The 19210-nt window shown below is 42.3% G+C and overlaps 1 protein-coding gene across 6 annotated transcripts in view; it reads left to right on the plus strand.

The window, feature by feature from the left end:
* The window catches only part of DOCK11 (dedicator of cytokinesis 11), a 189785-nt gene that overhangs the window by 93013 nt on the left and 77562 nt on the right, over nt 1-19210 (plus strand). For all 6 annotated transcript variants that reach the window (XR_007409530.1, XR_003129495.3, XM_025431298.3 and 3 more), the window contains exons 21-28: nt 3644-3765; nt 4811-4897; nt 7101-7190; nt 12042-12160; nt 13671-13740; nt 13822-13947; nt 14879-14950; nt 16044-16190. Coding sequence is in view for 4 of the 6 variants with exons in the window: in XM_025431298.3 (XP_025287083.1) it covers nt 3644-3765; nt 4811-4897; nt 7101-7190; nt 12042-12160; nt 13671-13740; nt 13822-13947; nt 14879-14950; nt 16044-16190 (833 nt within the window). In the remaining 2 variants the exon portion in view is untranslated. The remainder of the gene's footprint in view (nt 1-3643; nt 3766-4810; nt 4898-7100; nt 7191-12041; nt 12161-13670; nt 13741-13821; nt 13948-14878; nt 14951-16043; nt 16191-19210) is intronic.

Below are 19210 nucleotides of genomic sequence, written 5' to 3' on the forward strand. Positions count from 1 at the left end.
CCAGCAACCAGAACTTTCCAGTTGGGCTCACTAAGGGAGTGGGAAGTAAGCCCAGAACCAGGGATACATTTGAGCCTGAGGGAGATTGGGGACCACTTGGTTCTAGTGAGAACAGAGCAGATTTAATGAATTCGAATAAACTCTAGTAGTGAAGTGCCAGTCTTGGTCCCATTTGGAAAAGCTTTATTTTTTTTTATTTTATTTTTATTTTTTCGGCAAAGCTTTATATATACCAGTGGAAAGCATCCTTAGAGGAACACAGAGGCCCTGTAAACATGGTGTGTACCACTGCCACTAGGTAAATGTCAGCATGCGCTGGGATTCAGATCCAAGCTAGCCCCAATCAGTCTTAAATTCATTCATTTATTCATTCATTCACTAAATACGTCTGCATGTTTATTACGTGCAAGCTGTTTTAGTAGGTACTAAGGAGAATGCAGTGGAGACTCAAACAGATCTCACCTTAAGTGAGCATATGGTCTAGCAGCAGAAATGAGATCTGTATAGACAACTCCAATATAAGACAGAAAGTAGTAGTTACCAAGAAAGTGGTGCTGTGTAATCTCAAGGAAGAGTGAGTTATTACTTTGGCTGGTTGGAGGGACCAGTGGCTGGGAATCTGGGAAGGCTTCCTGGAGGAGATGGTATTTGGGTGAGGCCTTAAAGGGGCAGGGTAGAGTTGGAGAATGCCATGATGGCAGGAAGGTAAATTCCAGGATAATGGAAGAATTTGTGCAGAGGCAGAGTACTGAGGGGTATCGACAGGGAACATGTGTGGTTCAATCCGACCAGAGCACAGGGTGCTGGGAGGGGAAGCCACGGGACGTCAGATTGAAAAGGAGACACCAGATCACGGAAAGCCTTGAACACCAGACCATGGATTTGATTGTATTCTGTGACCAATATGGAAATATTGAAGGGTTGTAAAGGCCGATAAGAGCTGTTCTGCAGGAAGTCTGTCAGACAGTGAGGTGATGACAGAGGGAGCTGGAGCAAGAAGGAAGGAAGAAAAATCAGTTAGGGGCTCCCTCAGAAGTCCAGGAGGAAAGGAGGCTACACGGCAGCAGGAGCAGGGGGACGGAGAAAAAGAGATTATAGAAGAAGAGTATAATTGGGTCTGGCAAATGGTTGGAAACTAGAGAGAGAGACTTCAAAGTTAGCACAGAGGCTTTGAAACTGGGAAGAAGGAATTTGCAAGTAGCAGAATCACAGGTGAGGACCATAGGTTTTGGACTGATGTTGAGTGTGAGTGATGCTCGCCAGGCAGCCAGACTGAAATAACTAGGAAGTTGCCCTTATGGATAGTGTGTTCTCTATGCCCTGTTCTCTAACTCCAAAGAAGTTGCAGTTCGTTCAGGGTAGGGACCTCGAGGGTGGAGAAGAAATCTGGCAGGATGATAGGAACCCAAGACCGTGCATGTCCTAAAAGACAAATTACTATTTCCTTATTTAAATCTTAGACCAGGGACGCCTGGGTGGCTCAGTGGTTGAGCGTCTCTGCCTTTGGCTCAGGGTGTGATTCTGGAGTCCCGGGATCAAGTCCCACATCGAGCTCCCTGCAGGGAGCCTGCTTCTCCCTCTGCCTATGTCTCTGCCTCTCTCTGTATCTCTCATGAATAAATAAATACAATCTTGAAAAAAATAATAAATCCTAGACCAAACTAGGTAAAGGGCTCGGTAGAGCTTAAGAGGGTTATTCCGTGGGCCACTCATCACTTCTAACTGTCCATCCTTAAGTGGCTTCACGTTTCTGAGCCAGATGGTGTTTGCTTGCCATCATACCTTTCTGTCTTCCAAGTGCTCTATATGAGTTTTGACTGAGAGATACCCTTGGCCATGCTCTGATTTACTCACAGCACAAAAATGTTGCCTAAGCAAATCCATAGAGACAGAAAGTAGATTAGCAGTTGCCAGGGACTGGGGGAAATAGGGAGTGACTACTACTTTTCTTTTATAAGATTTTTTTAATTTGACAGAGAGACACACACAGAGAGACAGAGACAGAGACAGCACAAGCAAGGGGAGCAGCAAGCAGAGGGAGAGGGAGAAGCAGATTCCCCATTGATCAGGGAGCCTGATATGAGGCTCGATCCCAGGACCCTGGGATCATGACCCAAGCAGAAGGCAGATGCTCAACAGATTGAGCCACCGAGGCGCCCCTAGGGAATGACTTCTAAGGGGTGTGGTGTTTGTTTTTTGGCGTGGTGGAAGAGTTTTGGAATTAGATAGTAGCAGTGGATGATGCCCAGCTTTGTGAATATGCTAAAAACCATCAAATTGTGCGCTTTAAATAGATGAAGCGTATGGTATCTGAATTATAGCTCAATAACAATGTCGACTGGGAAAAATATCACCCAAGAACAAGAAATAGACTTTCCTGTTTTCTGGGCTGGAAACCTTTGGTCGTTTGTCTAATTTTCAGTTAAGTACTTTGACAGAGTCCTTTAGAATGGTTCCTGTGCTCATGTTACTTTTCCTCTGCTCTTTATACAAGAAGAGCTCTGGGTAAAGCATTTCTGAAGTTGTACTAGTAAAGATGCCCTTCAGGCGTGTTTCAGAGTCTGAGAAAGCCATTTAGCTGACTTAGAGAAAGCAACATATTTGTCTTTAAGGAATTAAAGCATTTGCCAAATTAAACACGTGAATGAAAACATTCTAACCAGATTTGTGTTGACTTCTGTGTTCACAGTATAAACATACGCACACTCACGCAAAGAATTTTAAAGAATCTGAAGGCAGCGGCTCTAAAAAGTGCTCTCCAGCCAACACCCTCTCTCATATGCCAAAACTTGGTCCAGAGCAAGCTTTTTTACAGCTGAGTTCTAAACACTTGAAGCCCTGAGTAAGCTCCATAATGGAAATAATGATACTGCTCAACCTGAGGAACACAGATGGCTCTGGCTTTTTTAGCTAGAACATGATGAGTTTTTTAATAGAAACCCAAGAGGCTCTTTTGGGTAGAACTGTTAAGAAATACAGAGACCGGGAGGAAATCTCTCAGTGGATTCAAGTTTAAACACTATGCCCTGTCTGCATTCTGCTCCCCCACCTCTTCCTTCTGTAATCAGGAAAACTGCCCTGTTGAGCACCGCCTTGTATGAATATGGGCTGTAACCTTTACTCGTGACCTTAATTTTCCATAGTTCCTTGTCTTTGGGTTGCCAAAAGACAATTCAGAGCCTGCCAGTTGCTGGTTGAGATTATCCCAGACATGAGACTCCCATATTCTCACTAAGGATAAATGAGAGAGCCCTGAATCTTAAAAAAAAAAAAAATGTCCACCACAAATTATCCCCCGAAGGGTAAAGATAATGATACTGATGAACTTCTAAAATTTTGAAGTATTTTCCTCTATTATCTCTCTTCGGTTTCCCGATAACCATTTGATGGAGACACTACCTGTTTCTGGTCCCAATTTCTGGTCCAGGGAGTGGAGGGAAGAACTCATTCATGGCTAGGCTGGGATTAGGAAGCCATTCCAAGGCAGTGTTCCTTCCCCAGGATTCAGATGCCCCACATGTGCACTCCCATGTACAGATCCCCAGAAATATCACGACCCTGCCCTGCCCCCCAGCACTCTGAGATTTGCGTGGCTAATGGCATTTCTGATTTCATTTCTCATGAGTGATTATTGTCTTGGCAGTTGGCTTTGCCTGGGTTCCTTTGCTGAAGGACGGTAGGATCATTACCTTTGAGCAACAGTTGCCAGTGTCAGCCAATCTTCCCCCGGGCTACTTGAATCTGAATGATGCAGAATCCAGAAGGGTAAGAAAATAACTGCCTTTGCTGAAGTGATCATGATGAAATGCTTAAAAAGTACAGAATTCGGCCTTCTAGTGGGTAGCCCCACAAAGTCTGGTGTGAGGACTGGCCCCCAAGAAAAAGTAGTATGGAAAATAAGCCAGAGCAGTTTGACCAAGTTACCTCGGGTCTGTGGATTCTTTTTTTTTTTTTTTTTTTAAACAGTTGACTTCTAAGGAATCCCTCCACCCAACATGGAGCTCAAAAGCTCAAATTCACAACCCCAAGACCGAGAGTCACATGCTCTTCTGACCGAGCCAGCCAGGCACCGCTCATGTCTGTTGATTCTTTTTTTTTTTTTTTTTTTTTTTTTTTTTTTTTTTTTTTTTTTTAATTTTTTATTTATTTATGATAGAGAGAGAGAGAGAGAGAGAGAGGCAGAGACACAGGCAGAGGGAGAAGCAGGCTCCATGCACCAGGAGCCTGACGTGGGATTCGATCCCGGGTCTCCAGGATCGCGCCCTGGGCCAAAGGCAGGCGCTAAACCGCTGCGCCACCCAGGGATCCCTGATTCTTTTTTTTAAAAAAGATTTTATTGATTTATTCATGAGAGATAGAGAGAGGCAGAGACATAGGTAGAGGGAGAAGCAGGCTCCCTGCGGGGAGCCTGATGCAGGATTTGATCCCAGAACCCCAGGGTCATGGCCTGAGCCAAAGGCAGGTGTTCGATCACTGAGCCACCCAGGTGTTTTGTGTCTGTTGATCCTAATAACAATTTTAAGAGCTGGGGCTCAGATTCTGGGGCTTCAGATTCCTTTAAAAATGCATTTATTTAGTAATTCATTTTTATTGTAACATAAAAGTATCAGCCTGCAAAGGATAAGAAATTCAAAATGATTTAGGATCCATTTATTCTCAAGGCAGGTTATTATTTCCAATAATTCCCTATGGGTGAAACTAACATATTTGTTTTTTTGGGGAAAAAGTTGACATGTTTAAAGGTGTCATGTGCTACTCATCTATCCATAGCTATATTACAGAAACTCCTGTCTGTATTTTCCATTCACAGCAATCTAATGTGGATATTAAGTGGGTAGATGGTGCAAAGCCTTTGTTGAAGATTAAAAGCCACTTAGAGTCTACGATTTATACTCAAGTAAGTTGTATCACGTGAATTTTGTCAATTTTGATATTTGAATTATTTTTTTAAAGTTTATTTTTTAAAAATAAAAAATTCTTTTTTATTAAAAAAATAATTCTTTTTTAAAAAAATTTTATTAATTTATTCATGAGAGACATACAGAGAGAGGCTGAGACATAGGCAGAGGGAGAAGCAGGCTCCCTGTGGGGAGCCCAATACAGAACTCCATCCCAGGACCCCAGGATCATGCCCTGAGCCGAAAGCAGACGCTTACCACTGAGCGACTCAGGCGTTCCATAAAGCTTATTTTTTGAGTAATCTCCATACCCAGCATGGGGCTCGAACTCACAGCCCTGAGGTCAAAGTCGCATGCTCTTCTGACTGAGCCAGCTGGGCACCCCTGAATCTACTTGTTGTTTAGAATAGACTATATTTGATTCCTGCAGCCTTAGAGAAGTTGTGGCCTTAAAGACTTTCTCATTAGTAATAGCATCGTTCTTAATAGTAATAGCTCAAATTTTACAATCCCTTTCAAATCCCCAAATCCATTTATTCCCATTAATAGATTCAAGCCTCACAAAACTGAAAGGATTGTAGAGGCCCTTATCACCTCTTTGAAAAAATAAATTTTAGTTTCTGAGATTTACAGAAAAATAGGACAGTACAGAGAATTCCCATATACCCTGTGTCTAATTTCCCTGTTATTTTTTAAAAAGATTTTCTGTATTTATTTGAGAAAGAGCACAAGCAGGGGGCGGGGCAAAGGGAGAGGGAAAAGCAGGCTCCCTGCTAAGCAGGGAACCCGATGTTGGGCTCAATCCCAGGACTCTGGGATCATGACCTGAGCTGACAGCAGATGCTTAACCAACTGAGCCATCCAGGTGCCCCACCTGATTTCCCTGTTAGTAACCTCTTGCATTCATTAGTATGGCACACTTGTTACAATTAATGAACCAGTAGTGATACCTAATGACTAAGGCTTGTATTTACTCAGATTTCCTTTGTTTTTACCTATTAATGAGCTTTTTATGTTCCACAGTTCTCTCTAGGTTAGCATATTACATTTAGTCGTCACATCTTCGTAGGCTCCTCTTTGCTGAGTTCTTGGACAGTCGTTTTTTTTTTTTTTAAGATTTTATTTAGAGAGAGAGAGAGAGAGAGAGAGAGAGAGAAGCAGAGACATAGGCAGAGGGAGAAGTGGGCTCCATGCAGGGAGCCTGATGTGGGACTCAATCCCAGACCCTGGGATCATGCCCTGAGCCAAAGACGGGTGCTCAACCGCTGAGCCACCCAGGCGTCCCATACAATCTTTGTTTTTGATGACCTTGTCCATTTTCATGGGTAGGAATATTTTGTAGGATGCCCCTCTGTTGGAATTTGCCTGGTGTTTTTCTCATGGTTAGACTGGAGTTAAACCCAGAAATTTGAAGTCAATGGATCATGGATGACTAATACAGTTTACTCTTCACCTTATCATCCATGCAGTTAGAATCAGATGTCTGTTGGAAGGCTCAAGCACGTTTGAAAAATCACCAATGGAGAAGGCGAAGTCCACGTTCCTTGATGTGGCCTTAAAAGACCCTTCTTGGCTCACCTTGCCCACCTCACTATTTCATAGATGGAGAAACCAAAACTTGGTCGGGTTAGATGACTTACCCGTGGTCACACAGATAATAATTAGAGGAAGCAGGTCAAAATTCACATCTTATTATCCCAGTTCCTAGTAGAATACATGCTGTCCACAATGCCAGTATATGATTTGTAGATACTATATGGGACAGCTGGACACTTGTCAGCCAAGCGCCATGATAAATTGAACAAGCCTGAGACTTGTCTGGTCCCTTCCTGCTGCTACTTTTTCTTCATCTGTCAATCCAGACCTCTGTTCCTACTCACTTTATTAAAATGTAGAAGCAGTCCAACTTCAGAGGCTACACTCATCAAATAAAAGAATTAAAGAGTGAGTAGTTGCACCAGAATTGTGGCCTACCTGCTGTGCTTAGGTACATGCTCGCTTGGCATGGTTTTGCTGCTGTGTGTGGTGGTCAAGGGGACTAAGGGACATGGCCACTCATGTTGGTAGCTGTGGCTGCTGAGTCTGGGTGCTCGAAGACCCGGATAGGTAGGTTTGCAAGATGTGGGCAGAGGGGGGCACTAGAGAGCAGTGTCCAAGGGTAAGGAATCGAATTTCATGTGGCCAAGGACATCTGTTTTTCAGGATCTCCATGTGCACAAATTCTTCCATCATTGTCAGCTGATTCAGTCAGGCTCCAAAGAAGTTCCGGGGGATCTCATCAAATATTTAAAGGTAAATGAACAGCAGCTTTCTGTGAAAAGGTTTGTTTTTCGTGTCTTTCTTGTTGCCACCTTTTGATGAGGGTGGTGGGGGGGAGAATCAAACTAACCCCTTAAAATACTCTGGACTCTGTATCCTCAAGAGAATACTTTCTTTTATGTGCTCTTCTATCAAGTGCCTGTTAGGAGCAGACAGCAGAGCTACTACATTAGGAAGCAAATGTTATAGCTAGAATGTGTCGACATATTTTTGAAAATCTCGTGAAAATGTTTCTTTAGTTCCATAAATTGATTTTTTCAGGTCTTTTCTCTTCCTGCGGCCTGCCCAGTAAAGGTGTTGTAGGGAAAAGGGGCAGGAGGAATGGATTCCCTTTTGCTTCAAATAAAATGACGATTCCTGTGTCTGGGTGGAAGATGATCAAAAGGATCGACTAAAGATAGAAAAACCTAGTTTTTATGTGTTGCATGGAAAGTCTTAAGAAACACCATATTTTATCAAATGTGTTGAGACCCAAGACTCCCACCTATTCCCTAACATGGTAGGACTGAACTACACATCATGGGACCCAGCTGACAGTGACTCTTTATTTTGGTTGTCCCTTTGGTAGGTCAGCCATGGCAAGTCTGAGGAATTTTTATTTCACATGAAATCTCTACAGGATTTCCCTTTGGACATATGTTACTACTTAATGATAGTCTCAGGAAACAAAAATGTCCCTTTCTTTCAGAGAGGTAGTATGAGATGAGATAATATGTATGGGTTCTGCAATCATTAACTGAGTTTGTGTCCTGGACTTGTCACTCATTAGCTCTGTGATTGACTTTGGCCAAGTTACTAAACTACTCCAGGCCTTTTTTTCTTCATCTGTCAAAGAGGGATAGCTAGTAATACCAATGTGAAGGGTGGCTTTGGGGCTTAAGTGAGTTAGGGCATCTACTGTGTAGTATAGTAATCACTCAGTCTACACTGATTTCTTGAGTGCTTTCTAAGGGCCAGGCATCATTCTAAGCATTTGGAATAGAAATGAAGAAAACAAACACTATCCCTATTGTCAAGGAGCTTATTACTTTCTTGAGGCAGATGGACAATAAGCAAATAAATGAACATATGAATATGTATATTCACCCAGGTGGTAATAAGTGCCACAAAGAAAACCCAAACATATCAAAGAGGAATAAAGAGTGGTAAGGGGTCCCTCTTCTTGATAAAAAAAAGATGCCAGAAAAGATCTCTGGCAAAGTGATATTTGCCAGAGACCTAAAGGAAATGAGGGCATCAGCATGGTAGACTTCTGGGGGAGCTGGGAACAGCAAACGCAGACTGAGAAGCTAGCTTGGCATGCTCGATGGACAGCGGGAATTCCAGTGCGTGTGACTGGCACACGGAGTGAGACGACATCGTATTGGAAAGGTAGCTAAGGAGCTAGTTGGGCGAGGCCTCATAAGCCATGATGACGAGTTTGAATTGTGCCTTCAGTGAAGTGGGAAGCCTTGCAGGGCTTTGAGCAGAGGAGCTACGTGATGGGATTTGGGTTTTGAAAGTCTCATTCTGCCTACCATATTGAGAAGATACTGTTGGAAGGGTAGAAGCAAGCGGACAGTTGATAAATGGTGGCTATTATTCTTAATTCTCATTAAGAAGTATAATAGTCCCCTAACATTCAAATCCTTTCCTTGGTTAACATCTAGAAAGCCCGATCTCTGTACGAATGCTTAGGCTGTTAAGATCTTTGGCTTTTCTTCCAGTGGGGAAGTTTTGTAAAAGTTTTAACAGAATGGAATGGAACAGAGCATCATTTTCAAATATACTGGTATTCTTAAAATGGAGAAAAAAAATGTACTCATTCGTATTTGTGTTCTTAAGGATGTGAAATTTGTGATATTTATGTGACCTTTGCTTGCCCTCTAGTGGCAGTAAGTGAAATGCCACTCGATTTCAGACCTACTAGCCCAGTTCTCTTAGGGACCCTTAGCACTGAAAGGGCATCTTGAGAGGTTTTTTTTTTACACGTAAAATGAATGAAGCTCAAGTAGAGGGGATTTGCTTGTGGTCACTCACCTGGTTAGTAGCAGAGCCAAACCTGTGACAGGTGTCTCTTGACTCCTGGTCCTGTGTTCTTTCTACCAAATCTTGCTATCTGTTGTCCCTGTAAATGACATCATTTCACCAATTCACTTACCTTTTCCTTGCTGGGCTTTTATGCATGTACTATTTTCCCAGATGCTGTGAGGCTTGCAGAGGAGAATAACTCAGGGTCATTGCCCATGGGGATCTTAAGACCAGTCGGAGAGACAGGACATATAGAAGTGGAATATAAGTGAGCAGTACCAATGAGAGTCCAAAGCAATATGTGATAGATAGCAGATGCACAATACAGGTTATAGTGCTAAGGGTTCAGGGAACTGAGGGATCCCTGAGACTAGTGGCCTCCGATCTTTTATCTTATGCTTTGGTTCCTTAGTTGGGGTAGTGAGGGTAGAAATGAGTAATTTGAGATCAAGATGAATGCCACGAAGAAAATAGAACGGATTAATGGGATCCAACATGACAGGAGTATGTTCTAGATGGAGTTGTCAGGGAAGGCTGTCTGAGGAGATGATGGATCAAGCTAAAAAAAAAAAAAATCGATGAGAGGAAGACGAGCGTAGGTGCTAAAGCTGTGGCAAAGGAGAACAGAATATTGCAGCGGGTGGAAACACCTTGTGATGGCATTTAAAGGACAGGAAAAAAGAAAAGACAGTATAGCTGGAAGGCAGTGAGCACCTTGGGCGAGGGGTGGGAAGTGGCATGAGATGAGCTTGCAGAGAGAGGTGGGATACATGTAGGCACAGGAATCCCTGGACAGCCTTTTGTTTGTGATGGTTTGGTTTGTTTGTAATAAGAGGGAAAAAAAAAGAACCCTTTTGCTGTTGCATTGAGAGTGAATCCTGAGGAGCAACACTAGATCAGTTTTGCACTGAATGCCCAGCTCTCCCTTCTACCTGATATTATCCCACTTTACCTTTTACCTGCCTCCTCTCTGAAGCCTTAGTGGACACTCCCTGCCCACGGGAAGACTCAGTTGCTTTTTCCTTCATGCATTTTGTACATACCACTCCTGGGCTGTTGACCATTTGTATTGTAGATTTAGTTCCAGGTCATTCACCCCACAGACTCTGAACCACTTGATGGGAGGAAATGGGGTATTTTTTATATGCTTGGGCCTTGGAAGTTCATTAGGTATGCCTTGGTCAAATGAGTGGCTTCACCGAAGAAGGGGGTTTCAACTAGACTTGGAGGGGTGGCTAGGATGTGACTAAAAACTGAGCAAATGCACAAAGGTGGGAATGCATAGCTTCTACTCCCAGAGCAGTCAAGGCACCAGTTGGACCTTGTGAAGAATGATGAGTGTTGAGGCTAGAAATCTAGGTTTGGTCCTAAGTAATCTCGGATCCTAGATAAGAGCTTCTCAACCTTGCGCTGTTGACATTTTGGACGGGTTAATTCTTTGTTGTAAGTGGCTATCTAGTACATGGTAAGGTGTTTAGCAGAAGCCCTGGCCTCTGTCCTCTACAAGTCAGTAGCACCCCTAGTTGTGACAACTCAAAATGCTCCAGACATTGTAGGATGTCCCATTGCATGGGAGGGGGCGGAGGGAAAGCCAGCCCTGGTTGAGAGCCAATGCCCTGGGTAATGGGGAGGCATCACGGACATTTTGGCAGAAGTTGGTGTGATGGGACCCTATTGGAGGATGATGAATATGGAGATGAGAGGTGGATGTATGGGGAGTAAAGGGAACCTGTGTGGAGACCTTACCAGGAAATGATTAGACTGTTTTGGTTATAGGTTAAGAGTGGTTATGGCAGTAAGGCTAGAAGAGAAGGGGACAAAAGGAAGGAAAAGCTGGAAGGATAGACCATGGGTTCCTTGAGCTTGATCTCTTGCTTTCCATCTGGTTGAAGAGAATCTGCCTGAAGGAAGATCTTAGAGGTCAGTGCTGAGATGCTTCACATATAGATGATAGCGTCCTGAGAAGGGATGGTGAGGGTAAGGATAGAGAGACAGAGCAGAAGTAAGAGAAATAGTGAGTTCCTTGTGTACAGAATCCTGTCTTCTCCATCTCTGCATTTCCTATAGCACTGAACCTTGAACTGGTATAGTAGGTGCCCAGTGACATGGCTCATTTTCACCTTTTGGTTGGCTGGCTGATTAAATGATTGAGTGAATGCCTGAGTGAATGAAGGAAGGTGGGGAGAAGGAAAGGAAGAAGAAAGAAATGTTACAGACTTTACTGCTTGGATCATTTCTACGTATATACAGACACATTTCTTTTTTGTGCTGTTGACACGCCTATGGCTAGAGACAGGGCATTAGCACTTCGAAGAAATGTACTCTGGGGATGTCTGAATGCAGTGCTGCCTCAGATTTATACAGATGGTGCCTGTATAAAACCAATTATATAGAGAAGTGCACTTTATTGAATCCCACTTACTTTCTCAGCAGATTAACTGATGGTCTGCATTCTGTAGACACTGTATGCTAGGGGGCAGTCTCCGGAACCTCTAGACACATCTGCTTTCCCACTCCAGTGGAGTGTTGGTTTACCAGGAGTCAGTTGTCTTTATTCCCAAACCCCTTTATCCCAGTTATCCTCTTTATCTTCAGTAGATAAAATATTTAATATGAAACAAAATCTGAGTGCCAAAATAAAGATGTGGATAAAGTAATTAACAAGACAAAGTCCCCTGTCATAGGAAGCTCCCATCAAAGTGGGCTTCTATTCAAATGAATGTATTTCTCATTACTTAATTTTTTTGTTGTTTCACATTTGCAAGTTATATCATATTTATGTTTGTTTTCATAACTAATAATGACTTATTTTAGTGTTTGCATGCCATGGAGATCCAAGTCATGATACAGTTTCTACCTGTAATTCTTATGCAACTCTTCCGGGTTCTCACAAATATGACCCATGAAGATGACGTTCCTATCAACTGCACCATGTGAGTTTCGGTGTTATAATTACAAAGAAGCAAATTTTGTTTCTTTTTGCATTTCTTCATTTTAACTATAAATTTCTTTTCCAAATGAGAACCCAAAAGCCAGATTATCTAATATCCATTTTCTCTTGTTTCATGCTTCTCAGACTGGGGGACTTGTAGCCCCAGGGAGAGATGGTACCAGAAACCATAGGAGAAACTTAATGTGTTTACCTCAACCAGGGGTTCTAAAACTTGGCTGCATGTTAGAATCACCTAGGGAGCCTTTAAAGAGGTCTGTGCCCAGACCATATTCATACCAATGAAACTGGGATATCTAGGGGTGAAACTGAGCATCAGTATTTTTTTTTAAGTTTTCCAGGAGATTCCATAATGCAACGGAGCTTGAGAACCATTACCCTAGACCAGTGTTGTCTGATAGAACTTTCTCCAGTCATGGAATTGTTCTATACTTGTGCTGTCCAATATGGTAGCCATTTGCCACATTTAGCTATCGAACACTTGAAATGTGGCCAGTGTAGCTGAGGAACTGAACTTTTAACTAGAGTTAATTTTAATTAAATAGCCACAAGTGCTGAGTGGCTCTCATGTTGGACAGAGTCACCCTGAGCCATGAATTTTTACTCAAAACAATGAGGGGAGTATTATTTTTATAGAAACAAACAGGGTATATTGTAGAGTAGAGGGCAAAATGCACTGATGTTTGCAATTAAAATTGGATACTTAAAAAAATTGAGAGCTCAATGCTGGATGTTTCTGGCTTTGCTGCTTCTGCTGTTGCCACAACCTCTCCCACTGGGCCTTAACCAATACCCCTGCAACTGTGTACTCATGCTCTGCTGTTGGGGATAGTCCGCTCAAAAACTGACAAAGCATTCCTCTAGCCCTGTGGTTCTCAAACGTGGCTCCTACCCCAGCAGCATCAGTATCACCTGGGAGCTGATGAAAAATGTTCATCATTTGAACTTCACCCCAGACGTCAGAAATCAGAAACTCAGGGAGAGGGGCCGAGCATTCTGTGCTCCAGGTGATTCTGATGCATGATGAAGTTTGAGAACCACTGCTAGTCTTGTATTGGAATTTTAGATTTATTGCCAACTGCAGGTCACGTCGTTATACCTGTCCTGTCTCTCTTCCTTTTGCCCATCTGTTGCCGTGCTTTTCATTTTATCTCTATATTTCCTTTCCTTTTACTCACTGGAGGGGATTTCAGTATTTACCCCACATAGTAGCTGTGACCATACTTGAAACGTGCGTGTGCAGAAATTTAGATCAGAGAAGAGACACCTGGGCTGCCCAAACACAATACCCTTCTTTTGAACCAGGCAATGTTTTTGCAAGGCCCTGAGCACGTTAGATGCTGAAATCTTTGTCAGACCATCCTATTGTATCTTCTGTAGTCCTCTCACTTTTAACACTTCAGGTAGTGTGGGAGGTATTCTTAGGGTTAGACAAACAAACGGTGGAAATTCACGGTAGCCTGACATGCTGACTTTTGCGAATGTGTTTTCAGGGTTCTCTTACACATCGTTTCGAAGTGCCATGAAGAAGGCTTGGATAATTATTTAAGATCCTTCATCAAGGTTTGTGGAGTCAGCTTTCTTTGGGGGCGGTTTCTTTTACATGAGAATTTTGACTGATGGTTAATTTTCCTTCCTTTGTAGTATAGCTTCCGACCTGAAAAACCAAGTGCTCCTCAGACCCAGCTGATACATGAAACTCTGGCTACTACGATGATTGCAATATTGAAACAGTCTGCTGACTTTTTAGCAATAAACAAACTGCTAAAGGTAAGGGAACAGGACAAAATAGGAAACAAAAGCAGCCAGAGATGTTCTCGCTGGGTACCTTCCTATCTGGATTCTGGTCTTTTTGCCATTTGCTCCCTTTCTTCACACCTCCACTCAGGTATCCTTGTCCCTCATGCTGTCCACATAACTTTCTTCATTCTCTTCACCCATCCTGCCCACCCCCTGTTCTCAGTCAAATGTGTAATAGAAAGAATTGTGTGAAAGAAGGATGTGGATTAGAATCCATCCCATAATAGTTCTGTGACCTGGAGCCTGCTATTGACCAGCTCTGAGCGTCCTAATTCCTCATTTTTAAAATATAGGTAGAGTGTTGAACACATGGTTCTGGCACATAGACACTCCAGTGATGGCTCTCATTTTTATCATGATCTTTACCATTTCTGTTAATGGTTGAATTTCAGTTTCAGGCAACTGAGGATATATCTGCTTGAGACTTTTCTCGATCCTTCAGATCTACTTGGGCAAACACCTGTGCTCCTTGGGCTGGCTTCAGGATTGTACCAAGGGCAGAGTTGGGTCCCCCACTGGCTGTAGACATGAGTAAGACTCATTGTCTGTAGAGAATTTAAAAGCAATCATTAAATAAACTAAAAGTTGGTTTGCTTTCAGCACCATGTGTAAGCAAATCAAAACAATGTCAGTGATAAAATCCTTCCCTCCCTGCCTACAACAGAGACAAACATTCCCACCACAGGCCCTTTGCACCTCAACAGCCAGCCCTGAGGTACAATATTACTTTTCTGGCGAGACAATTTGAAAGTATTTTGTGAAACTTCAGTAGTGAATTGTGATCACTTTAAAATGTTAGAGTTCAGAGATAAGATCCATATTGATTTGTCTAACTTTAGTAAGTTTTGGGATTTGGGTAACTATTCAAAATTGATTTTATTTGTTTGTTTGTTTATTTTAGTACTCATGGTTTTTCTTTGAAATTATTGCAAAGTCTATGGCCACCTACTTGTTGGAAGAGAATAAAATTAAGGTAAGTAGGCTTAAGAATGATATTTAACATAGGCAAAGAAGACTAATATTATTCACAGGTAGCAGTGACATGCAAATCCTCTTAACCTAAGGGCTCTTAGCCCTTAGCAATTTTTCAATTTTGCCTTAAAAAACAACATTGGATATGTTGCATAAATCTGAGGTCTGACAGTTCATACATTTTCAAAGTCCTCAGAGACTCATCCACATGCATTCTTTCCTATTAGTTATTTGCCATGTAAAGCGCATTTTCTTTGAAGCTTTCTCTTTATCCTGTAGCTTAAAAATGTCTATGTCAAAACATTCATTTGGAAGAACAAGCGCCAAATCAGAAATAACCTTTCTCCTAGAAAGGTCTAAGACATGTATAAAGTTAAAAACACCTTATGTTTTTTAGATATGTTTCTGGAATGTGGTTCATACATATAGTTGTATATTTACATTCTCTTAAAAGTACAAAGGAATTTTCTTAGTTATAGGAATTATAGAATTCAGATTGTGAAGTGAAAGATATTCACCTCATATTTAACTATTTTTTAAAAGATTTTATCCATTTATTTATTTATTTTTTTTTTTGAGAGAGTGAGAGTGAGAAAGCGAGAGAGAGCGTGAGTGGAGGGGAGATGCAGAGGGAGAGAGAGAAGCAGACACCCTGCTGAGCAGGGACACAGGGGCTATGACATGAGCTCAAGGCAGATGTTTAACTGACTGAGCCACCCAGGAGCCCCTCATATATACCATTTTTATCAGATGTTTCACAAAATGGGTTTGCCAAAACAGAGATGCATGGATATATTCTTTGTGTGTCAGGGGGAAAAAATGGAATGAAAATCTGGGGTGTGTCTACATCTCAGGAACATAATTCCAAAATTGGTCTGTTGATGATTTCAGTCTGTTGTATTTAGAGATCCAGAGAGGTCCTATAATAATCTGAAGTGTACATTGAACTAGCGATGTCATTTTTAAGTTGGGAGAAAAGTTATACTCCAGTTAAAAAAAGCACATTCATGTCTGGAATGTGTTTGAAAATAAAAACAGCAATTGATTTAGACCTTTTGCAATTCTGACTTTTTGCTATGCCTATTTAATTTAAGCTTCCCAGAGGCCAGAGATTTCCAGAGGCGTATCATCATGTCTTACATTCATTGCTTCTTGCAATAATTCCCCACGTGACTATTCGCTATGCCGAGATTCCCGATGAGTCCCGGAATGTCAATTATAGTTTGGCTAGCTTCCTGAAGGTGAGTTAAAGGCAGCCAGAACATGGTAAGGAATTATTCTTCACCAACATGGTCTTTAAAGCCAAAGAAAAAAATTGCCCACTTTCTAGAGACTCGGCTAGGTCTTGGTAAGCCTGCTGGTGAAACCTCTGACTGAATCGATCCATCAGTTAAACAGCCTAGTCTGATTTTTTTTTAGGCCCCCCACTGAAATGGCTAATTAATTAAATCAGAGGTCCCACACAGGGGGCGTAGCCAGAAAGCATGTTTTGCTTGTTTCACATGATGTGTTTTCAAATATGTTAATTTGAGTGCCTTTAGATGGGGCATGTACTTTCTGGGTTGCCACAGTCCCCACCACTCCTTAGTACCCCCCCCCCCCCACTCTATGTGTTTAAGTCACTTCTCTGACCCCTGCTGGCCTTTGAATTTGCAACTCTGGAACTGAAGCAGCCTGTGTGCTTACATAACCACGGCCTCCATGTTGTGAATCCATGTGAAGGAACATTGTTCATTTCGGTCCCGTGAGATGATTTTGTTTGAGAGAGACCAGAAGTTCCTATCTTGACAAGGAACTGCACGTTTATTGTCATTATGTTTTGTTACTATTTGTACGTAAGGGGCAATGCTAGAGTACAGTTGTTCTATAAAGTAGGTAACAGCAATACTTGATTTGTTGCAGAGAAGGGGTGTGGGTTCATAATGCACTTGGTCTTTTCCTGCTCCTTAACTACTGCGCCTCTTTTCCTGGTTCTCTATCATTTCTCAACCATATGTGAAGAATCTCATGGTCAAAAATTCATCCAAGCATTTTTAATGTCTCACGTACTCTTATCTTCTTATTCAAAATTCACAACGAGGTTTCAGAACTCCAGAGTATGACTTTCTGATAGAAAGCCTCTCTTGGCCAGAATTAAAATAACATCTTAACACTAGTACAGAAATGTGTGTTTGTGTATCAAAAACCAAACATCCACCTATCTTTTTAAAGTAAACTAAGGATGACACCGTTTGAAATGTAAACTCTCAGTTTCTTCCATGAAGCTGAAGCTTGAAGCTTATTACATATGGGGACTAGAATGTAGTTGATTTCAGAGCAGTGTTTACTTATTCAGGTCAACAAAAATTGGCCTGTCTTCTCTGGGAAGATTCAGAGGTGAGAAGCTATCTCTGAAATCCCATTTCTCATGCATATTCAAGATAGAATATGATTGACTGTTTTGCTGAAAGCAGAAACAAGATCCAGTAGGGAGACCAGAGCAGGAGAGATTATGAGCTGGAACTGTGAGTAGAGCCTAGAAGAGGAATTCCCCCATGATAAGAGTTGAGGGTGCCACAGGTAGCAGATCAGTGAGCAAAAAGAGGAGGAGACAGGTGCATTCAGAAGTTGAGGGATGGGGATCCCTGGGTGGCGCAGCGGTTTGGCGCCTGCCTTTGGCCCAGGGCGCTATCCTGGAGACCCGGGATCGAATCCCACGTCGGGCTCCCGGTGCATGGAGCCTGCTTCTCCCTCTGCCTGTGTCTCTGCCTCTCTCTCTCTCTCTCTGTGTGTGACTATCATAAATAAATTTAAAAAAAAAATTAAAAAAAAAAAAAAAGAAGTTGAGGGATGAAAGAGAGTCATTGTGCAGAGCATTTAGGATGTGTGGAGGTCGGGCCAGGAAGCCCATCTGGTGCCAGGTTATTGAAGGCCCTGAATGTCAGGCTAGGGAATTTTGATTTTGATCTGTATGCAATGGAGAAAGACCAGCGATTTTGGAGGATGTTTGCTGCTGGAATGATGGAAGAAGTGAGGACAGCAGAGTCAGGGTCACCAACTAGAACCTCAGTCCCATCTCCTTGTCTGCCTGGTAGAGTCCATTCATCTTTGAGGCTCAGCTCTTCCCTCACCTTTGCATGGCGTGTTGAGCACCCTTTCTGTCATTCACCTATCCTTCACATACTTCTGTGGTACTTCTTACTGTGCTGTATTTTCGTTATTTATTTGTCTTTACCATTGGACGAGAGTAAAGACCATGTCATATCCATACCTTTGTATTTCTCTAGAACATTGTCTCAATCACCTTGAGAAATGAGATGCAAAAAGCTGGTTAATCAAATATTGACTTCCTCGTATCTCACAAGAATAGTCTGGGCCCTAAGGAGGACATAAAGAGAAAGAGGGACTTCCTGTTGTCCTACCTAGGTAAAAAGACAAGGAACTAATAAAGTACAAGCTAGTGGAGAATAGAATGTTTCACAAGGGGCTTGTGGGCCAAGGTGGCTACAGAAGATGGGATTTCATCAGAACACCAAGGAATAGGTAGGATTTGGCTGAAATAGTGCTAGAATTACTAGCTAGGCCTGGCCTGAACCAAGACCCAGAGGTGGGAAGACACTGTGCATCCTGAGCAGACAATGAGCAGATGAGCTATACTGGGCAGTAAAACGGGAAAAGTAGGTTGGGATGACATTCTAAGTGTCCTTGAATGCCAGGTGAAGGGGTCTGAAATTATATTCAAGGCAATAGGGAAGTGTTGAAAGCTTTTGGGAAAGAAGGTGACATGATTAGGGCTTGCACTTACAGATGAATCTGGAAGCAGATGGATGGAGAGATGATAGGCACGCACTGGTTAGGAGGCTTCCTGTAGTTGAGTAGTGGCCTGGTAATGAGAGTCTTCCCCAGGAGGAGGACAGCGGTTAGGGCCGTCGGGGGCGGGGGGGGGGCATGTTTGAGTAGGCTGAGACTTCAAAGAACAGAGAGACAACCTTCTTTTTGGGTCTAAAACGTTGACATTGCCAAACCCCACTTTTCGTGGCTAATGGACCACCATATGCTTCACTTTGAGCGTTTAGAATTGACCAAAATGAGACAGAGTAGCCAAATAGATTACATATATGTGTATGTGCATACATATTTATTTGTGTGTGTATTTACATACATAAGTACATTTACAGATATACGTGTATGTGCATCTATCTGTCTATATATGAAAATTGTACAGCTGGAACCCGATTCCCACAATAAATCACTTTCCCTCTATCTTCTTCAAGATCACCTA

This window comes from Canis lupus, chromosome X (genome assembly GCF_003254725.2).
Source record: "Canis lupus dingo isolate Sandy chromosome X, ASM325472v2, whole genome shotgun sequence".
Lineage (NCBI taxonomy): Eukaryota > Metazoa > Chordata > Mammalia > Carnivora > Canidae > Canis > Canis lupus.